Source organism: Chlamydotis macqueenii, chromosome 2 (genome assembly GCF_036417535.1).
Source record: "Chlamydotis macqueenii isolate bChlMac1 chromosome 2, bChlMac1.mat, whole genome shotgun sequence".
NCBI lineage: Eukaryota > Metazoa > Chordata > Aves > Otidiformes > Otididae > Chlamydotis > Chlamydotis macqueenii.
This window is the reverse complement of record NC_141557.1, coordinates 129,305,303-129,322,577: the sequence shown is the minus strand read 5'-3', so window position 1 is coordinate 129,322,577 and position 17,275 is coordinate 129,305,303. Positions and strand designations below refer to the sequence as shown.

The window sequence follows — 17,275 nt, the reverse complement described above, 5'->3', positions numbered from 1 at the left end:
ATCTTCACAAAGCAGGGAGGTTCTTTAGAACCTCTTAAAGTCAGTGTTGGGATAAATGGTGCAAAGACATTCTGATGATCTGGAAGGTGCTATTGAATTTTTTTGAATAACCAAAAATGCAGATGATTGTGGGAGATCCTGCAAGATTTGGTGATACAGTAATGAAATGTCAGATGAAATTCAATGTTGACAAATGCTAGGTGGCTACACAGAGGAAACATAACCCTGACTACCCTCACATGAGCGAGTATAGCATGAGTGCTATTTATTTATACTGTCACCACTCAGAAAAGGGATTGTGGTGGAGAAGCAAAAATTCTCAGGAAAGTTAGCTCAGTGGCATTCAAAAAAAGCAAATACCTTCATGAGCACTTAGGAGAGGAATGAATAAAAACCCGAAAAATTAGTACTATTGCTCGAATATACCTTGACTTCAGCATGTAGGTCTTGCCATCCCATTTCAAAAGGAACATGGAAAAGATGCAGAGTAGAAGGATGACGATGTTCAGAGATACAAAATGGCACCCCTAAGAAGGGATCAAGCCTCATCAGCCAGTAAAGAGCTGGAAGAACTTTGCAAAATTATGAGCATTAACAAGGATTAAAAAATGGGGAACAGTTCTCCATTTCTCAAAATAAAAACACTTGGGAGCACTAAGTGAAGCTAGTGGTAAAAGAAAGCATTTTTCACAAACGCATAATGAAATTATGGCACTTAGTGCCACAGGATGTTATGGCATGGACAGTATAAAAAGGGTTCAAAAAGGGCATGAGCGAAGTAATGGAGAATTGCCAGTTGACAGCTATTAAACAGGCCGGGCTGGATGCGGTACCTGGTTCGGGCGGTCCGTAAGCTGCCGATTGCCATAAACCATGAACACAAGGGCAAAACGTCCCCCCACGTGCCTGCCATTGCTATTCCTGAGCACCTGCCTGGCCACTACCTGACCTTTGGTAGCGCTGTGCTTATCACATTAAGTAAACTTTTAGTGCTCCCAGTTAGAAATGTTTCCGTTAAAGACTCAGCCAGAATTAATGGGTTGAAGTTGCTTTAGTAATGAACCCTTTGAAACACTTAATGATGCTTCTTCCTATACTTTTCCTATAGCTTTCCTACACTGCTCCAAATTTGCTGGGAAAACAAATCCTACAATAAAATTTTATGACTTCAAAGCAAAAGCTGAGAAGTTAATGGCATAAAACCCAACTAACTCTTCTAAAGTTGCAAGGCCAGCACAGGCCAGGACAGCTTTTCTCCTCACTAGTAGCACCATGGCAGCTACGAAGTGCCTGACTTCGCTGCTCCTGTTTTGCATTTGCATTTATTCATTTTCATTCCATTTAAAAAAAAAAAAAAAAAAAAACAAACCCAACGGCGATCGCTCAGCCCTCTCCCGTCTGTCAGCGGCACCTCCGGTCGCACCAGCTCCCCCGCCGGCTGCGGGGACAGCCCCTGACCTGCCAAGCGCCCACCCCGCGCTACTTTCGGCGGTGCACCCCGAGGGGACGGGGGTTTCAGTCTCCCGGGGGGAGCCGCCCGGCGGGGTGCCCGCCCCGGGGCGGGAGGAGCGGCTCGCCTCCCCGGGGACAGCGGCGGGAAGGCTCCCGCCCGCTTTCCCCGCCTCCTGCCTCCGGCGTTCCGGCGGGGTGGCCGGGAGCGGTGTCGGCAGCGGCCGTCAGTCGGTCTCTCGCCTCGCAGGTCTGCGGAGCCGGCGGGACGGGCGCCGCTCGGAGCCGGGCGGGCGGGCGCCATGAAGCGCTCTCTGCTACGGTTCTGCCGGTCGCGGGAGAAGGCGGCCGTCTCCAGCTCCTACCAGGGCGTCGCCTGCGAGGCAGATGCCGCCTCCGTCGCCTCGCAGGATGTCTTCAAGGTGCGTGCGGAGGGGCTGGCGGCCCCGGGGGCTGGGTGGTGGCTGTGAGGGGACAGGATGGTGTGCGGGACTGAGGCTCCTGTGGGGGCGTTGGGACAAGGAGGGGTGAAAGTGAAGGTTAAGGTGGGGCATCAGAGGCAGCTGTGGGGGCTTGGCGTTGGTTATGTCCCAGAGACCCTCTCTTGCACGATGTCCTTTCCCCTCGCTCATCAGCAGATCGGTGAGGGAAGGGCTGTGAGGGCTGGGCACCAGGCTGGGAGCTGCCCAGGCTGTGGGCCATGAAGGCACAGAAAGCAGTGGTGTGGCGTGGCGTTGCGTGGCGTGGTGTGGCGTGGCCAAAACTGGACCAGGGTGAGCGGGAGTGTGGGAGGAGAGTGGGTGAAGTAGGACATGGGATGGCAGGGGTGGGTGGTGGGTGGCAGGGGCTCATGTCCCTCCTGGACATGGCTCCCCAGAAAGACTCCCATTCTCAGAGGGAGTCCAGAGGTCATCATGAGAATGAGTAGACCACCTAGCAAAAATGTCCCAAAAGGAAAGTTTAGAAACACTGGAACTGTTATAAAGGGAAAGGGAACTGGCAGCACAACCTACAAATGCAAAATTGCTGTCGGGAGGGATACAACCCCTTCTCTTTTCCATAGAGAGTACGACAAGAAGTGATGTATTCACATTGCAGCTAGGGAGAGCTAGACCAAACATTAGGGAAGTCTTTCTCAGCGGTAGGAATCATTCAGCAAAGGAAGAGGTTGCTTACGGGATGGATGACTTAGGTAACTTTGGAGATTTTTAAGAGCAGGCTAAACAAATTTGACAAAGTAAATGGATGAGTTTAAAGATCCCTTGAGATAATTTCCAGACTTATTTTCTATATGCTAGCTGTAGTCCTGAGCAACACCTCTTCAGCATAACACGCTTGTCACTCTGGTGGGTGATCTGCCACTACAGAGCTGTTCAGACGAAGTGCAAATGAGCTGTTGTTTAAAATAGCTTGCTTTGCTGTTTTGAACGAACCAAAGTACTGAAAACACCTAACTGATTTCTTCCTCTCCTATTTTGTTAGGGAAACACTGCAGCATGGGCTGAAAAATCTTATTTTTGTTGATAGAAGTTGTCATTGTGCCACATTTCAGCCCCATTTTGTCTTACATTGACCAAAAATTCCAACATAGAGAGTGATGAAATGTGGTCAAAATCAATATAAAGACCTGAAATTAATTGCAATTAAAAATAAGTTAGAATATGAGACAAATAGAAGATACTGGGCTCTATAATGAGATTTTCTTAAAGAGCTTTTTACTGCTTTATCTACTGCATAGATATTTGTATATGTAACTGACCTCTTAGTTTTATGACAGTTGAGCCATCTTAAACACCCTTTCCACAGTGATATCACCTGTTTTCTATTACGTTTTTTTAAATTGCACTTCTGAAGCAGATGCTACCCCTGTATTTGGCTGCAGTCTTCTAAATCTTTAAACGCATTTATAATACTATTCACGTGAGTAATCTCACTGAGGTCAATGGGACTATTAAACTGAAGGAAGTTAAACAGGTACTTAAGTGTATGAATGGGCTGTCCCATAATGTACATCTGCTTAATGACAGCAAACATTTTTGACTCTTTCTGGCTCAAAGGATCCTGGAGAGCAAAGTTTTCCTTTTCTTTTGCAGCTGAGGAGGGAACAGTAATTTTAGATGTTTTCCTTTATTACCTTTTGCTTACATCTTTGGGAAGGTTTACATTACTTTTGATGTGCGTTTTTTCTTTGTTTTTCCCTCCCAATTTTGTTGAATTGATTTTCTTTTTTATTCTCTTTAAATTTTTTAATAACTTGTTTTTAAATCCCTTCCCATTCTACTGCAGTCAATTTTTTCTATCACTTTTCTTCATATACCAGTATGGGTTTTGAAACACTGTAATAAAAATATTTGGAGAACAACATAAAGTAAGAATCAGCAGGGTTTCCATAGTGCGCTTGGGTTACAGAGCACAGTACCAGGGAGGTATCAACGTGTCAGAGGGCCGAGCTGTTGGGCGGGGTTTTATTGTATTATGCTGTGAGGGTGCTGGGTTATTTCAGACTGAGATAGTAGCCCATGAGATGTTCTTAGGATACTGCTGAAATTACAGAATTTATTGGTTTCTCTGACATAAAGAACGTCTTAGAAACCCAGTGGCTGAACTTGAAAGCCCAGGACATAGTATCAGTCTCTGTAGAAACGTCTAGAAATGGAATTTATCAAGATTTTTTTTTTTTCTGTTGAGTTCATTTGATGTGGCCACAGCTGGAGAGAGTATAAAACAGTAAGTGATGAATTTGCTTGTTTGAGGAAGGAGGATCTTGAGCTCACTACAGAAAACAAAATAATATATTCAAGGTAATTTCTGATTTTGTTAGTTTTACACTGTTTCTCATCTGGGTCTGATTTTGCAATCAATCAAATAAATCTTCAAACAGCTTCAGTGTTGACTCGATCTGATCAGGATTTGTGTACTTCTGTATGAAACTAAACAGTTGGGAGAGAATTATTGAGTGGTAACTTGCCCACAGTAACATATTATAACATTACTAGCATCTTGCCTGTTAGGAAAATGAGAATATATGTGTCCAAAACAGGTGATTTCAGATGGAAGTGCCTGTAGGCTACGGAGCTTCATTAAGAAGAATCGTTCTGGGCTTACCAAAGTGGATGAATTAAATGCCACCCCACTGCATCATGCTGCCGAAGGAGGCCAAATAGAATTAATGCAGTTGATCATAGATGATTCTTCCTGTGAAGGTAACACATGTTTTATGAACTATTTTATTGAACAGTATGAAAAAGCTCAATACTCAAAGCATTTGTTACTTAACTGAAGCAGAACTGGTATGTGTTATCTACCTTTGTAGACTTAAATATAGTTCAAACTGTCTGCCACAGTTTGCAGTGTCTCAGGTGTGGTTTGTGTCACCCTTGTTATATTAGGACTGTTTTCTCTCTAATGCAATGATTCAATATATCGTTTGTTTGGGACTCAGATTTACAGTCTTCAGATATGAAAAAGAAAACCTGACTTTATCTTACTTACATATATTATCTGTCCTTTATTACATTTAAAATACTGTAAATGTAAAAGAGAAGTAATTTCATTTCTCATACTTGCCATGCAAGTTGTTTACTTAGTAGGGAGGGAGAATAAACATTTGATGACATAGCCTACCTAAATAAATTTAGGGAAGAAGTGTTAAGTAGGAGAACACGGGGTTTGAATGACTGAAGAACACTCTGTGTAAAAACTGTTGTTTAGTGGCTGTTAATAAGCATTGTGAAAGTACGTACAACTCCACTGATAGACTGCGGGCTACTAAGCAAACATACAGTGGTCCTAAAAAGCTCATTTTTTTCACCTAACAATAGCCAATCTAATTTTAGATTATTCTATCTGAAAAATACACTTTTTCTTTTCAATTTATATATTTTTGTCTTAATTTTTGAGAACATTTGTTGAATTTTAGTTCAAATTTTAAAGCTCAAACTATATGTGTAGAACAAACTGGTTTTATAACCAGTCTGAATTGATTTACCTCTGTGCTTTTAAGTGAAACAGAGTAGATATGGTCTTTAGTCTTCTTATAACTTGCAAGCACTTATTTGTTACCTCTTGTTTTAGTTATTCACACTCACTTGTTCTGTGCAGCCTGTAAAGCAATAGCTGCAAAGTCAAATAAGACAGGAAAGAGAAGAGGCAAGGAAAAAGGGAAATCAAGTAACTCCTGGGGAAGGAAAAAAAGATATATAATAATGGGGAAGAAATAGTCAGATGTTTCACCCCTCCCATCACTCCACTGTTATAATTTCAAAAGATCTAGTAAAAATCTTTATTGCTATTTGCTGACCTTCTCTCTGCTATTTTAGTGTATTAGTACTTTTAATAGAACATTTTCTCTAATACCATCTATTCAGCACAATATATAATCAGTTTAACACAATACACTGCATGACATGCAATCTTCCTCTTTTTCTCTTTAAAGAAACATAGTAGCACAGACCTAAACCTCCATTGAAGAGGTTTTTTTTTTTTAGTTTTCAGTGTGATCAGAACATTTGATGGTTTTGCTTTGGTTTTAGTTTTGTTTTGTTTTCTCTCCTTTGACCTAGTGTTAAATGTGATGGATTCTTCTGGAAATACCCCGCTGCACTGGGCCACAAAGAAAAACCAGGTTGAAAGTGTTAGTTTGCTTCTCAGCAGAGGAGCCAATCCAAACATTCTGAACTCCAATATGATGGCACCTTTACATATGGCCGTGCAGTCCCTACATAATGAAATTGTTAAGGTAAGTCTAAAGTCCATATAAATATACAGATTTGATAAGTAGCTCAACAGCAGCTGCTTGCATAACACCAAGACTTTGTTTATATTTGCAATATCCTGGATATAGCTCCTCACATGCTTTGTTTAGTGAGCAGGATGTGTAACATATGAAGCTTGTAGAAATGTTTGTGTCTTAGCACAGCAAGGAAAAAGGAGCTTACTGATATATATAAATATTGATATTTGCACTATTATAGTAGTTATGATGTTTCACAGAGAAGTCTTTTGAATTTTCCAAGCAGAAGGGCTTTTATTTTAAAAGACCTTTTTTAACACTAAACTTCATGTAGGCATATGTTATTGCAAATGTAGGGAGTGATGGAAGTATCAAAATTTTCTTGAGGCTAGTGTGGTTTTTTTATTAAAATCAGATTAAAATTAGTCAGAAAAAGTAGTTCTTAAACCAAACATTTTAATAATCATTTGAATAGTAGCAGAGCTAAAGCTGCAATTACAAATCACAAAAAATATGTTGTGAAGAAATTACTAAGGTGTCCATTTTGAACCTTATAGAATAGCAACAACATTGACATTTTAAGCAGCATACCTTTTTCATAATTTGTCCAAGTGTAATGAGAATGTTTTCACTCCATATGTGACATTTGGATAGAATTTGGGAGTTTGTAGAGTTCTTGAGTTTACTAGGTGAATATAACAACACCACAGTGCTTATGTTTTCACTTTATAGCTGTCTCTTTTCTTAGATCGTCCAAACAAAAGAAAAAAAAACATATTCCTCTATTAAAGACTTAAAATCTGTTAGAGATTTTAAGTGATAAAAGTTTCATTGTCCTCACACCTTCTAACAAATCTGTATTTACTGTGAATTAATAATAATAAAATCTGAAGTACAGTGACATTTTTGAAATGTGCTTTGTAGCAAGTTCTGGATTTGGATTATTTTACAGCTCTGCTCTTGACTAAATATGTGCTCTCATTTTTTCCACACTCTGTTGTTTATTCAAGCTAATTCTCCTTTGGTTTCTATTGTCAAATTGCCTGAGAGTGAGGAAAATGTGCCAGTTTCCTAACAATTAGTTGGAATTACTGGAAAATAATTTAGTAAATATATAGATAGAGGAATAAATACACAGTGTGGTGTGGTCATTATAATTTCCAGATCCTTTGCTTCCCAAAATCCACTGGAAGCAGTCATAGCAGGACTTGGTGACACTGGTAGCTCAGTGTTTGCTGTTAACATAGGGACTGAAGCAGGAATTCAGGGCTGGAAGGATCCTGTTTTCATTAAGTCCCATCTCCCTTAATGTTGTATAACTCTCCAGTAGATGCCTGATGAAGCAGAATCTACAACATTGCTACTTTCCAGGGAATACAGAATATTATGAGACATTATAACAAACTTCAGTTGAAAATCCCCATCTGCAATTTGCTGCAGAAAAGATTTTCTACCAGTACTGGGGAAATTGTTAAATAAAACTTTAAGATCTTCTGCAGCTGTGTGCAGTGTTTATCTTCATAACCCAGCTGTCTGCTGTAAAGAATTTTACTTTGTCTATTCTCTCCTGCATTTTTCAGCCATGTATTTTTACGTTCTCCTGCATTTTGTCTGTCCTCTGCATGTGCGTTTTGGACTGTTGGCATGCAAACAGAACAAGTTGCAAGAGTGCTATGAGTGATAAACAACAGAAGTAATGGAATATGCCTTTGCTGTTACATGTGGCTTATGGTTGACTGAATGTTTTTTTAAACATTTAGATTTTAGTCCAGCACAGTAGTACAGATGTTAATTTGGAAGGTGAAGCAGGGAACACACCTATAATTGTAGCATGTTACAAGGATAACCCTGAAGCGCTGATGCTCCTGGTAGGTATAATTACCCATCACCTTTTCATGTGGTTCTCTTTTCCTTGATGTAGTGTTATTCTGTTCCACTGTTCTGTCTTTGTTCAATGGAGGAAGGTTAATAACGCACCTAATATTCAAGTTACTTTGCATAGGTGCATCCATATGTGTGCTCCTTTTTATTTTATGAGGTAGTTATACTGCAAGTAAATGTTCAGTGAATACCCTTACAGCATCACTATCTATTAAATAAAGGGATCACCCCTTAGGAAAAAAAAATGTAATTTAAAGCTCAAAAAGAACTGTTTTGTCTGAAATACGAAGTATTTTATCTTCCTCTGTGTCATTCTTTTTCTAGAATTTTCGTTTACATACTTACAAAACGCGAAGAAAACTGTTAATGAAATGCTTAGGAACTGTTTGAAAAGAGTGTGAGCAATTCTTATATATGTTCTGGAATCCCTGATACTTAAAAATTTACTTTGCAAAAAAATGAAACATGATATTTTGTGATTTAGAAAACTGGAAAAAAGTCAAGCATACCTGAGTTCCTTTACTTGTTTATGGGAGTTTGTGAATAAGTCTTGCCTGGTTTGTGAATAAAATTAATAGAATAAAATAGCTCAGTTGGGGGAGACCTACAATGATCACCTAGTCCAATTACCTGACCACTTCAGGGCTGGCTAAAAGTTAAAGAACACTATTAAGATGTTTGTATATAAACTTCACAATGCATGTACAACATTAAAAAAAAAGAGATATCTACAGCTATACAGAAGACTGTATCTATAACAATATATTCATTAGTCTGAATTTTCTGTATGTTATTAAGCTGTATCCAGGAATTATTTTTCAGATTGAAAATGGAGGGAAAATATGTAAACCAAACAAAACGGGATCTATGCCTATCCATGCAGCTGCATTTTCAGGTGCAAAAACATGTATGGAAATCCTTTTAAAAAAAGGTAAATGCGTTGTTCCCAAGCAGTCAGCAAAATTTAGTATTTATAGTAATTTTACCAATTTACTGCTTTACTTCTTAAAGAACTGTGCAAACAAGCACTTATAACTGTGATTGAACTTACAAGAAGTTAATGCAATTGTTCCTGTGGGCAATTCATGCTAGTAACTTTTGTATGACTGCAGCAGCAGCTTAACTGCTTTCCTAAATGTGTGTTCATCCATTGTTTAGTGATAGATGTGAAAGGTTCATATCTTGAGGGGGGAGAATATTATTCTGCAGTTAATATACTTGTTTTGAAAGCCTTAGTATCTTTTGTTATGTCATTCTTGCTTAAAAGTTTTCCATTTATGTTCATTTCTCAGGTGAAGAATTGGGTCACTCTGCTAAAACCCACATCAATTTTACCAATAATGGAAAGTGCAGTCCACTTCATTTGGCAGTTCAAAGTGGGGACCTTGAAATGATTAAAATGTGCATTGAATTTGGAGCCCAAATTGATCTAAAACAGGTAAAATTCAGAAGGGAGCAAAATATAATTTTGATGAAACCTAGATATCTCTAAATCTCTCAGTGGTATAAAAAAAAAAAGGTGAGCTCATTGTCTCTTCTAATGCATAACGTAGGGAGCAGCAAATGAAAACAAGTCTCTAGTTCAAATCAGGGAAAACAACAGGTTTCTTTACACAAGTTGCATAGGATGCTGTGGGTATGAAAAGTTTACATGTATTTAAAATGCTTTTGGGCACATCCATAGAAGAAGAATCTGTCCTCAGCTACTGAATACCACAACATCCCCTCTGGCTCAGGAAGTCCTTGAGTCATAAACAGGCAGAGTCTGGGAGAGCACTCTGGAAAAGTATCTGTGGTACAGCCTTCTTCAGAGTCTTTTCTATGCAACTGCTGTCATCCCTTCCCAGAAATGGGCTCTTCAGTCTGACCCTTCCTCATCATTCTTGTTTATGTTCAGCCTTGCCCTGGCTTTTACAGTATCTTCTCTGTAAGCAAGCACAAATTTGTGATAGTACTGCTGCTACTGTGATACTGTTGGTGTAAGGGCCTGTGACCAGCTTCAGGATTTCAGAATAAACATTTCTGAAAATATCTGTCATTAATCAAATTGTTTGCAAGGCTGAAATCAACTCATGAGAGCAAAGATAAACATGGTTTAGCCTTCTTTATTGCTTTGATTCTTTGAACACGCAGCTTTTGAATGAGATTATTCATGCTGCTGATTTTGTGATGGGTAAGACTGTTTCGAGGATGCTTATGCCATTGTGGAAAAACCCATTCCAAACCGTTTACTGAAATGTTCCTGTTCTGAAAAGGACAAAGTCAAAACCCGCAGGCATGTATCCAAGCTAATTTGTCCCATCTAGCTAAAAGAAATCCTGTTTTGGCAAATCTTGTTCTAATAATTTATTTATTGCTTAATAATTTTATGAATGTTTGGCTTATAATAGTTTAATAACATATTAGACCAAGTTATTTTTAACCTGCAGAAAAGATGTAAGGAAGATTCCATTTAAGGAAGTCAAAACAATTTTTGAAATAATGCATTTTCTGTATTATATGGGCATATATGTTTGCTTATTCCTTTTAACCAGTCTGCCTATGGATTTCTGTAGTTTTCCTTTGCTTCATCTCTTGTATTAAAGGGTGCTATGTTTATTAATTCAACTACAAAAAATCAGGACTGTTGTTATCTCATATCTTAGGGACTTGGCATAAAATAATAAGACTGAATGAATAATAAATAAGTTCCCTTAAGACCATCTTTTCAGTCTTTTCTATACTTTTAAGATCTCTTCGGAGTTCCACTGGTAAAGACTAAATTCTCATTACTTCGATAGAAATTTAGGCATTTAGGAATTATGAATCCTGGGGTAGATCACTAGTGTGTGTAGTAGGTTGAGGGTTAGGTTGTTGGGGTTTAAATGTTTTATTTTTCCATGTACAGAATGAAAAATGCACAGCACTTCATTTTGCTGCCACTCAAGGAGCGACTGAGATTGTAAAGTTAATGATGTCATCCTATGCTGGTGAGGAATCCATTATTGATGCTGCAGATGGGAATAAGGAAACATTGCTTCACAGGTAGGAGGCTGGTCTGCAGGACTTCACTATATGCTGTGACCCATTATATTCTTAGTTATTCTCAACATCCAGTTATACTTTATATAGTATACTTTGGAACATCCTTCTACATGGGTTGGAACTTCTCCATGGGATGGGACATGATTTTAGTACACTATGGAACAATCAGTAATTTGGTCAGAATGTTAAAGATTTTGGTGCTGATATCAAAATCAAAATTGTTCTAGTTACCGAACCATGTCAAGGAATGGCCACTAACAATTTGTATTGAAAGTTTACTGCCGTAAAGAACTAGATGAACAAGTTCATGAAATTGTTAACAGCTTCTGAGACTGTGGAACCAATGCCCTCTTCTAATGGGCTTATGTTCTGCAGAAAATGAATGAAAAATAATATAAACAATTTTTTTAAATAGTTAATTTTTTTTCAAAAAAGAATTTATGTTGCACCTGATCAGGTACAAGTACATGTTGGTATACTTCCCCAGGACTATATATTTGCAGATGTCATTTGTGTATGTAATAGACTTCTAGTCTTTCACAATCCATTTGAAACCAGAGCACTAGACTGGGGAGGAGTTTCCTCAGTCTTCTGAGCAGAAAAATAGGTAAATGTGCTGGCTACCAACTCTATGGAAGACAGTATATTTCCCCATCTATAAATTTTTGCAGAAAAGATATATCTCATTGCATTTAAGTAAAGTGTAATAATTTTACAGTGTTATTCTACAAGTTTTACAATACGAAATAACTGGTAGAAAGTCAGAGGCAGTAGAGAAGATTGTTCTTTGGACACAGTATGAAATGTAATTCAAAGATAAATGAAGACATTTAAAAGGGGAGTATGTTGTGAAGTTAAGATAAGGTTTGGGTACACTTGGAAATGCTAGATAGAACACTTCTGAAGACAAAGTGATGATGACAGAACGCCAAATAAAATTGTGCAGACGCAATGTACTACTTGATAGATAACTGGCTGTCATATTCATGGAAAGGATTGTCCTTGGAAAAAGCTTTGGACCAAAAAGAGTGACACTCCTTTGCTCACAATATTATCAAGAATCATTAGAAGGGTAGAAAGTCACCCAAATCTCAGAATATGAATAAACTGAATAGGAACATTAATGTGGTGAGAAGTCAAGGAGCATTGAAGCATAGGCAGGACATGATCCATTCACAATCCTGCTCTCATGTTTCCATATAAATATTTTGTAAAATTACTTTGCTCTCTCTTCAGGCACCTTGGAATTTATTTTGAGTGTGTGAGAAGCACTCAGTATTTATGCCTACTATAGATAATAGAGGCATCTCTACTTAATTGGAACCATGACGTGATTTTTTAAAATACATCTTTTGAGTAATCTGTTCTAACTATAGTGTACCCTGCGTTGTTACCTCTTATAATGCTAAGGAGCAGTTGTCTTTGAGATACAGTACAACCTTGGAACTGTCCTGCGGTGCTCATTGAGTCAAAATATTTAACACAGGTCTGACTTCTGAAAACATTTACTGTGAGTCTGTTAACTGTGCTATACTTCCTGCTTTGACCATTTTTTTCCCATAATATATAATTCACTGTCTTACTGTAGAATAAAACCTGAGATTTTTTTAATGTGTATAGATGACTTTTAAATACTTTTTAGTAAATTAATAAATGTGACCTTGATTTGTATCAGTATATTGTATTTTTTCATATTTTTTGAGTAGACTTGCCCGCAACAGTCAGAATACTTGTTGGAGTCGTTGCCATTTTGACTCCACTCTAGCATTATTGCACAAAATATATAGCAAGTTATTTTTGAAGATTGGACCAATGAAATGGATTTGAGGCTCTAGGTCTGCATGGAAAAAAATGAATCTGAAGCTTATGGAATTTTGTATTGACCTTGTGTGGTACAGTGAAAGATCCGAAATATGAAATGACAAATTCTGTTAAAAATCAGTGGTAAAATGCCTGTTGACCTATCAATGAGATCTTTGTTTCCCGCAGGGAGTTTTCAATGTATTAATTGAAATGAACTTAGTTTAAAAACAAAACTCCATTACAAAAATGGAAACAGTTTATTAAAATGAATTATGCAATAAAGATATCTCTCTCTCTCTTTATTTTAAAATTATTTATTTGAAAATATTAGAAAATGCAGCAAATGAAGAAAAATGCTACCCTTTGGATTGAAGCTTCTTTGTCCTTTCTAATGTTACTGTATTTTTGCATTTTTCCCTACAGGACAGCATTGTTTGATCATTATGAACTGGCAGAGTATTTGATTTCAATGGTAAATATTTATTCCAGCAACATGTTTATAGAGATTATTGCTATCTATTACTATAGGTCTGCATATAGGAGAATGTGTTCTCAGGCATAGGTTGTTTGGAGATACATATATGTATTTCATAATGCATAATTGACAGTTACAGTACAGTGGTAGTTATGGCTCCATAATAGCATGCCACAGTTACAGAGGATGAAAACTTGCATTTTTATTTCCATTTTACTTACTCAGAAAGATTTCATAAACATCTTTTTTCAGATATGACAAACTGGATCAGTAATCCTCACTTTCAGGATACGAAATAGGAAATAAATGCTAAACATGCATTGAGTTTAATCTGATTTTTCCAAAAAGAAATCCTTTCTTTGAAGTATATACGTATGATTGTTCTGGGATCACATACCTCTATATAAATGATCTAGAAATATTTTTTACTCTGTGTAGTTTGGTTATATTTCTTCAATGAATAATTATGAGGGAGAAAGAGAAGAAATGTAACTGGGGGTGCTACTGACTGTGCTCCAAGTGTCCTTCTATAGCAATTCAGCTAAGCTTCGTATAACCGATATATGCCCCACTTGGGTGAGGAAATTTTCAGAAGTCAGCAAACTTCTTTTCTATTTTATGTATGTTTAGGTTTTTTACTTAATTTCATGACAATTATATTAAGAAAAATTCTCTTCTACATACAGCTTTCCTTTTCTCAGAAACTCTGTTGTTGTGATCAGATTTAGTGAGAACTAGATGTTGTGTTTATTTTTAATTCAGATGTGAAATGGTGAGGTTTGACTGCTTAAACATGTCTAACAACACAACTTATCTACAGAAGTTATTACCTGATAAATACAGGCACAAGTTTTTGCTTGGAGAGGCAAATGTATAGCACACAAAGTCTTAGGGGGAGTGTCTTTAACACTGCGTTTGCTAAGAACAACCTTTTGTTGCTTGTCATTTTTACTATTTTGCCCTCTTTCATAGTCTCTGTACTGCAGGTTTGTTTGGCTTTCCATATAAAGTATGTCAGTTTTGAAGTTTTAGAACTTTTCCTTTGCCCGATCTGGGAATGGATCAAAATATGCCAGTTGGGGTTAGTGGGATGCCGCACTCCTGGCAAGATGACCAGGTATCGCCTGTGCTGTGGTGTACATGAAGGTGAAAAAGAAAAGGTGGAGCAATGGTACTGCTTAAAAGCAGTAGCAAATTCCAGTTCAGAATGCCTTTCTCGTTTTAATAAAGAGCAAAATTTATTTATTTTATACATTAAGTATCCACATTTCATGCACATTAACTTACAATGGTTACTTCCTTTATCTTATTTTTGGTACTTTTTGTACCTGAAAATGAAAGCCATTGTAAACAGATACAGTGTTAAATCTAGCTCTTGTAGTTAGAAAAGCAAATACAATTGTCCAGGCACACAGTTTATGCTGTTTACATTTAAATTACATCGGTTTGTTTGTAAGTTGTAGGTCAATGTGCTACACAAAAATCAGAGAATCAAACTCCACAGCTATTTCTTGCAGAGCTTTTCATTATTTTGCATTTGGCCTCAACATAACATGGCAATGAGTACATGCTTTTGTTTTGGTGAGATGTACAGCTGTGGTTTGCCATAACTAAAGGCTAACTGAAGCCCTAAAAAGAGGCAAAAGACAGAAACCTAGTTCAATATACCTAACTTCTAGACATTACAAAACTTTATAGCTTTAAGGAAATTATACTTGCAAATTGGTGTGCAAACTAAGCGTTAGAAGCACAGTGACTTTAACAATAATTTCAAAGTGGCCATTGTCACATTTGATGATTAGGTGCACAGTATCTGGTTTGTAGATGCGAATGGCAGCATTGTATTTACAAGTTATGTACACAACTATAAAGAAGAATAAAGACATCGAAATCGGAAAGCTCTCATGATTTACCTAGTATCTTTGCAATTTCTCTGCATCTTTTACTGTTGGTTTTTTTTTTTTCTTGTGTATCGTATAATTTAGCATAGAGGTGTCTGGTGCTTCCTGAGTTTACTTCCTTTAATTTTATTGCAACGTGCTTATTCAAAGTAAATAAGCAGTAATTTTACACATTCTCTTGCTTCTTTTTATTAACTTCGTTTTTCTTCTTTTGTCTTCACTAAAAGAAAAAATGAAATATTAAATTGGTATAAATATTAACTGATATTTATAAAATTTGCATCATATTTTTACATTAATGTCTGTTTATTTCATCTATATTAATGTATAAATGCAAAAGTAAAAGAAGTTCACAAACTAAATTTCCAAACTCCTAATTCAGCTCTATCGTAAATGTGGCAACATATGTAGCAATGTAAGTTACTCCTTATTGTGATAAATAATGATGAATGCTGCTGAAGGCTGCACAATGACATTAGCGTAATGAAGTTGATTAAAGATTCCATTATTCGCTGGAAATTGCTGCCCTGTATTCACTGAAATCGATGAGCCACTTGGATAAAAAAGGTCTCTGTTTCTTTGATGAATAAGAACTTTTAAGTGGTTATCTGACCTTGTAGAAAGGTTACTGGGGACAGGGTCCTGCCTGTGTTACTCTCAAACATTTAATCAACATATGTTGCACGCTTCCTGTTCTCCGTGGTAAAGTAATCACTGTACATTTATTAAATGTTTCTTATTACTATATTATAGGTTTTACCATCCTAGAAAGTAAATATTGCTCATGATTATGATTAATTCTTCTCTCTCAAATTAGGACTGGACCTAAAGATGATTCAAGTTAATGAAAAACTTTCATTGATTTTTTTTTCCAATGATCTTTGGATATTATCTGAAATAAATAGATTTTTTTGTGTGTACTTTGTTCAACTCCTCTAATTTGACTTGCAACTCAGTATCTAGAAAAAATATGTCTAAAACATCATAAAATATACATACATCTCATTGGTTTGTTTACTTGTATCTTCATACTCCCTTGTTAGCAGGATTTTTTATATAGATATGCTCATAGTATTTTGCCGATATGCTTATAGTGATACTGTGACCATAGTGACTATACTGTCCTGGCAAACATGCATCTTGTGCAAAAATAGACAGAACAGCAAAACTGTGTTTTTGCCACAATATCTCATTCCAGTTCTTGTGCTTCCCCTAAGGAAGATAGTTTCAAATCCCTTGAATTTGGAGAATAAAAATGTGTCTTCTGTTGATACAGTTACTTTGGAGTCAAAATTAAGTTGGCTTTCATAGCTTATGATGAAGAATAAAAATTGAGATAGATCAAGCTATACAGATTGAACTGTACTAATCTCTGAATGCATTGCCGCTCAAACAGCATTCATATAGCGCAGAGGTTCAGAATGGCCTTGTTCTGGTAATTGTTTGATAGGTAAGGCCACATCTTTCAAAAGGGCTGCAATTTTTGTATTCTTCCAGAGCTTCAAGTTAGAATTATATATTTTGAGTATTTAAATGCATGGAAGGGTACCCTAATAAAAGATCATGAATTGTGAGTTCAGTTTACCTAGAAGCAAGCCCCTGTTATTTAGGCACCTAAATTTATATGCGTAGATGACTAGGCTGTAGCTGATAGTTGAAAACATAGTAGTTTTATATAGAGATGTAATGTGTATATTGAATATTTACTTAACTGGAGCATCCAAAGTTACTAAGAATGCCTGTAATTCTGCTATGCTTATAAAGGGCAGCACCATTTGAAAATTTTATTTATTCATTATTCATGATAAACTTGAAATTCTTTATTGCAGGGGGCTAATATTGATAGTGTTGACATAGAAGGTCGATCCCCGCTTCTGTTGGCCACTTCCTGCGCATCATGGAAAATAGTGAATTTACTGCTCTCAAAAGGTAAAAAGGAGTATACACCTATGATATACCTCCCTTGAGCAGGGTTCATACATGTTAAAACTCTATCTAACTTCCCTCTCA

At 37.1% G+C, this 17,275-nt stretch overlaps 1 protein-coding gene across 1 annotated transcript in view; it reads left to right on the top strand.

The window, feature by feature from the left end:
- Nucleotides 1-1,751: 1,751 nt before the first annotated feature.
- TRPA1 (transient receptor potential cation channel subfamily A member 1) overlaps nt 1,752-17,275 on the top strand; it is a 36,466-nt gene continuing 20,942 nt past the window's right edge. Inside the window, exons 1-9 of the mRNA XM_086742402.1 lie at nt 1,752-1,871; nt 4,490-4,652; nt 6,012-6,187; nt 7,942-8,049; nt 8,885-8,993; nt 9,355-9,500; nt 10,950-11,086; nt 13,313-13,361; nt 17,095-17,194. Coding sequence (XP_086598528.1) covers nt 1,752-1,871; nt 4,490-4,652; nt 6,012-6,187; nt 7,942-8,049; nt 8,885-8,993; nt 9,355-9,500; nt 10,950-11,086; nt 13,313-13,361; nt 17,095-17,194 — 1,108 coding nt within the window. The remainder of the gene's footprint in view (nt 1,872-4,489; nt 4,653-6,011; nt 6,188-7,941; nt 8,050-8,884; nt 8,994-9,354; nt 9,501-10,949; nt 11,087-13,312; nt 13,362-17,094; nt 17,195-17,275) is intronic.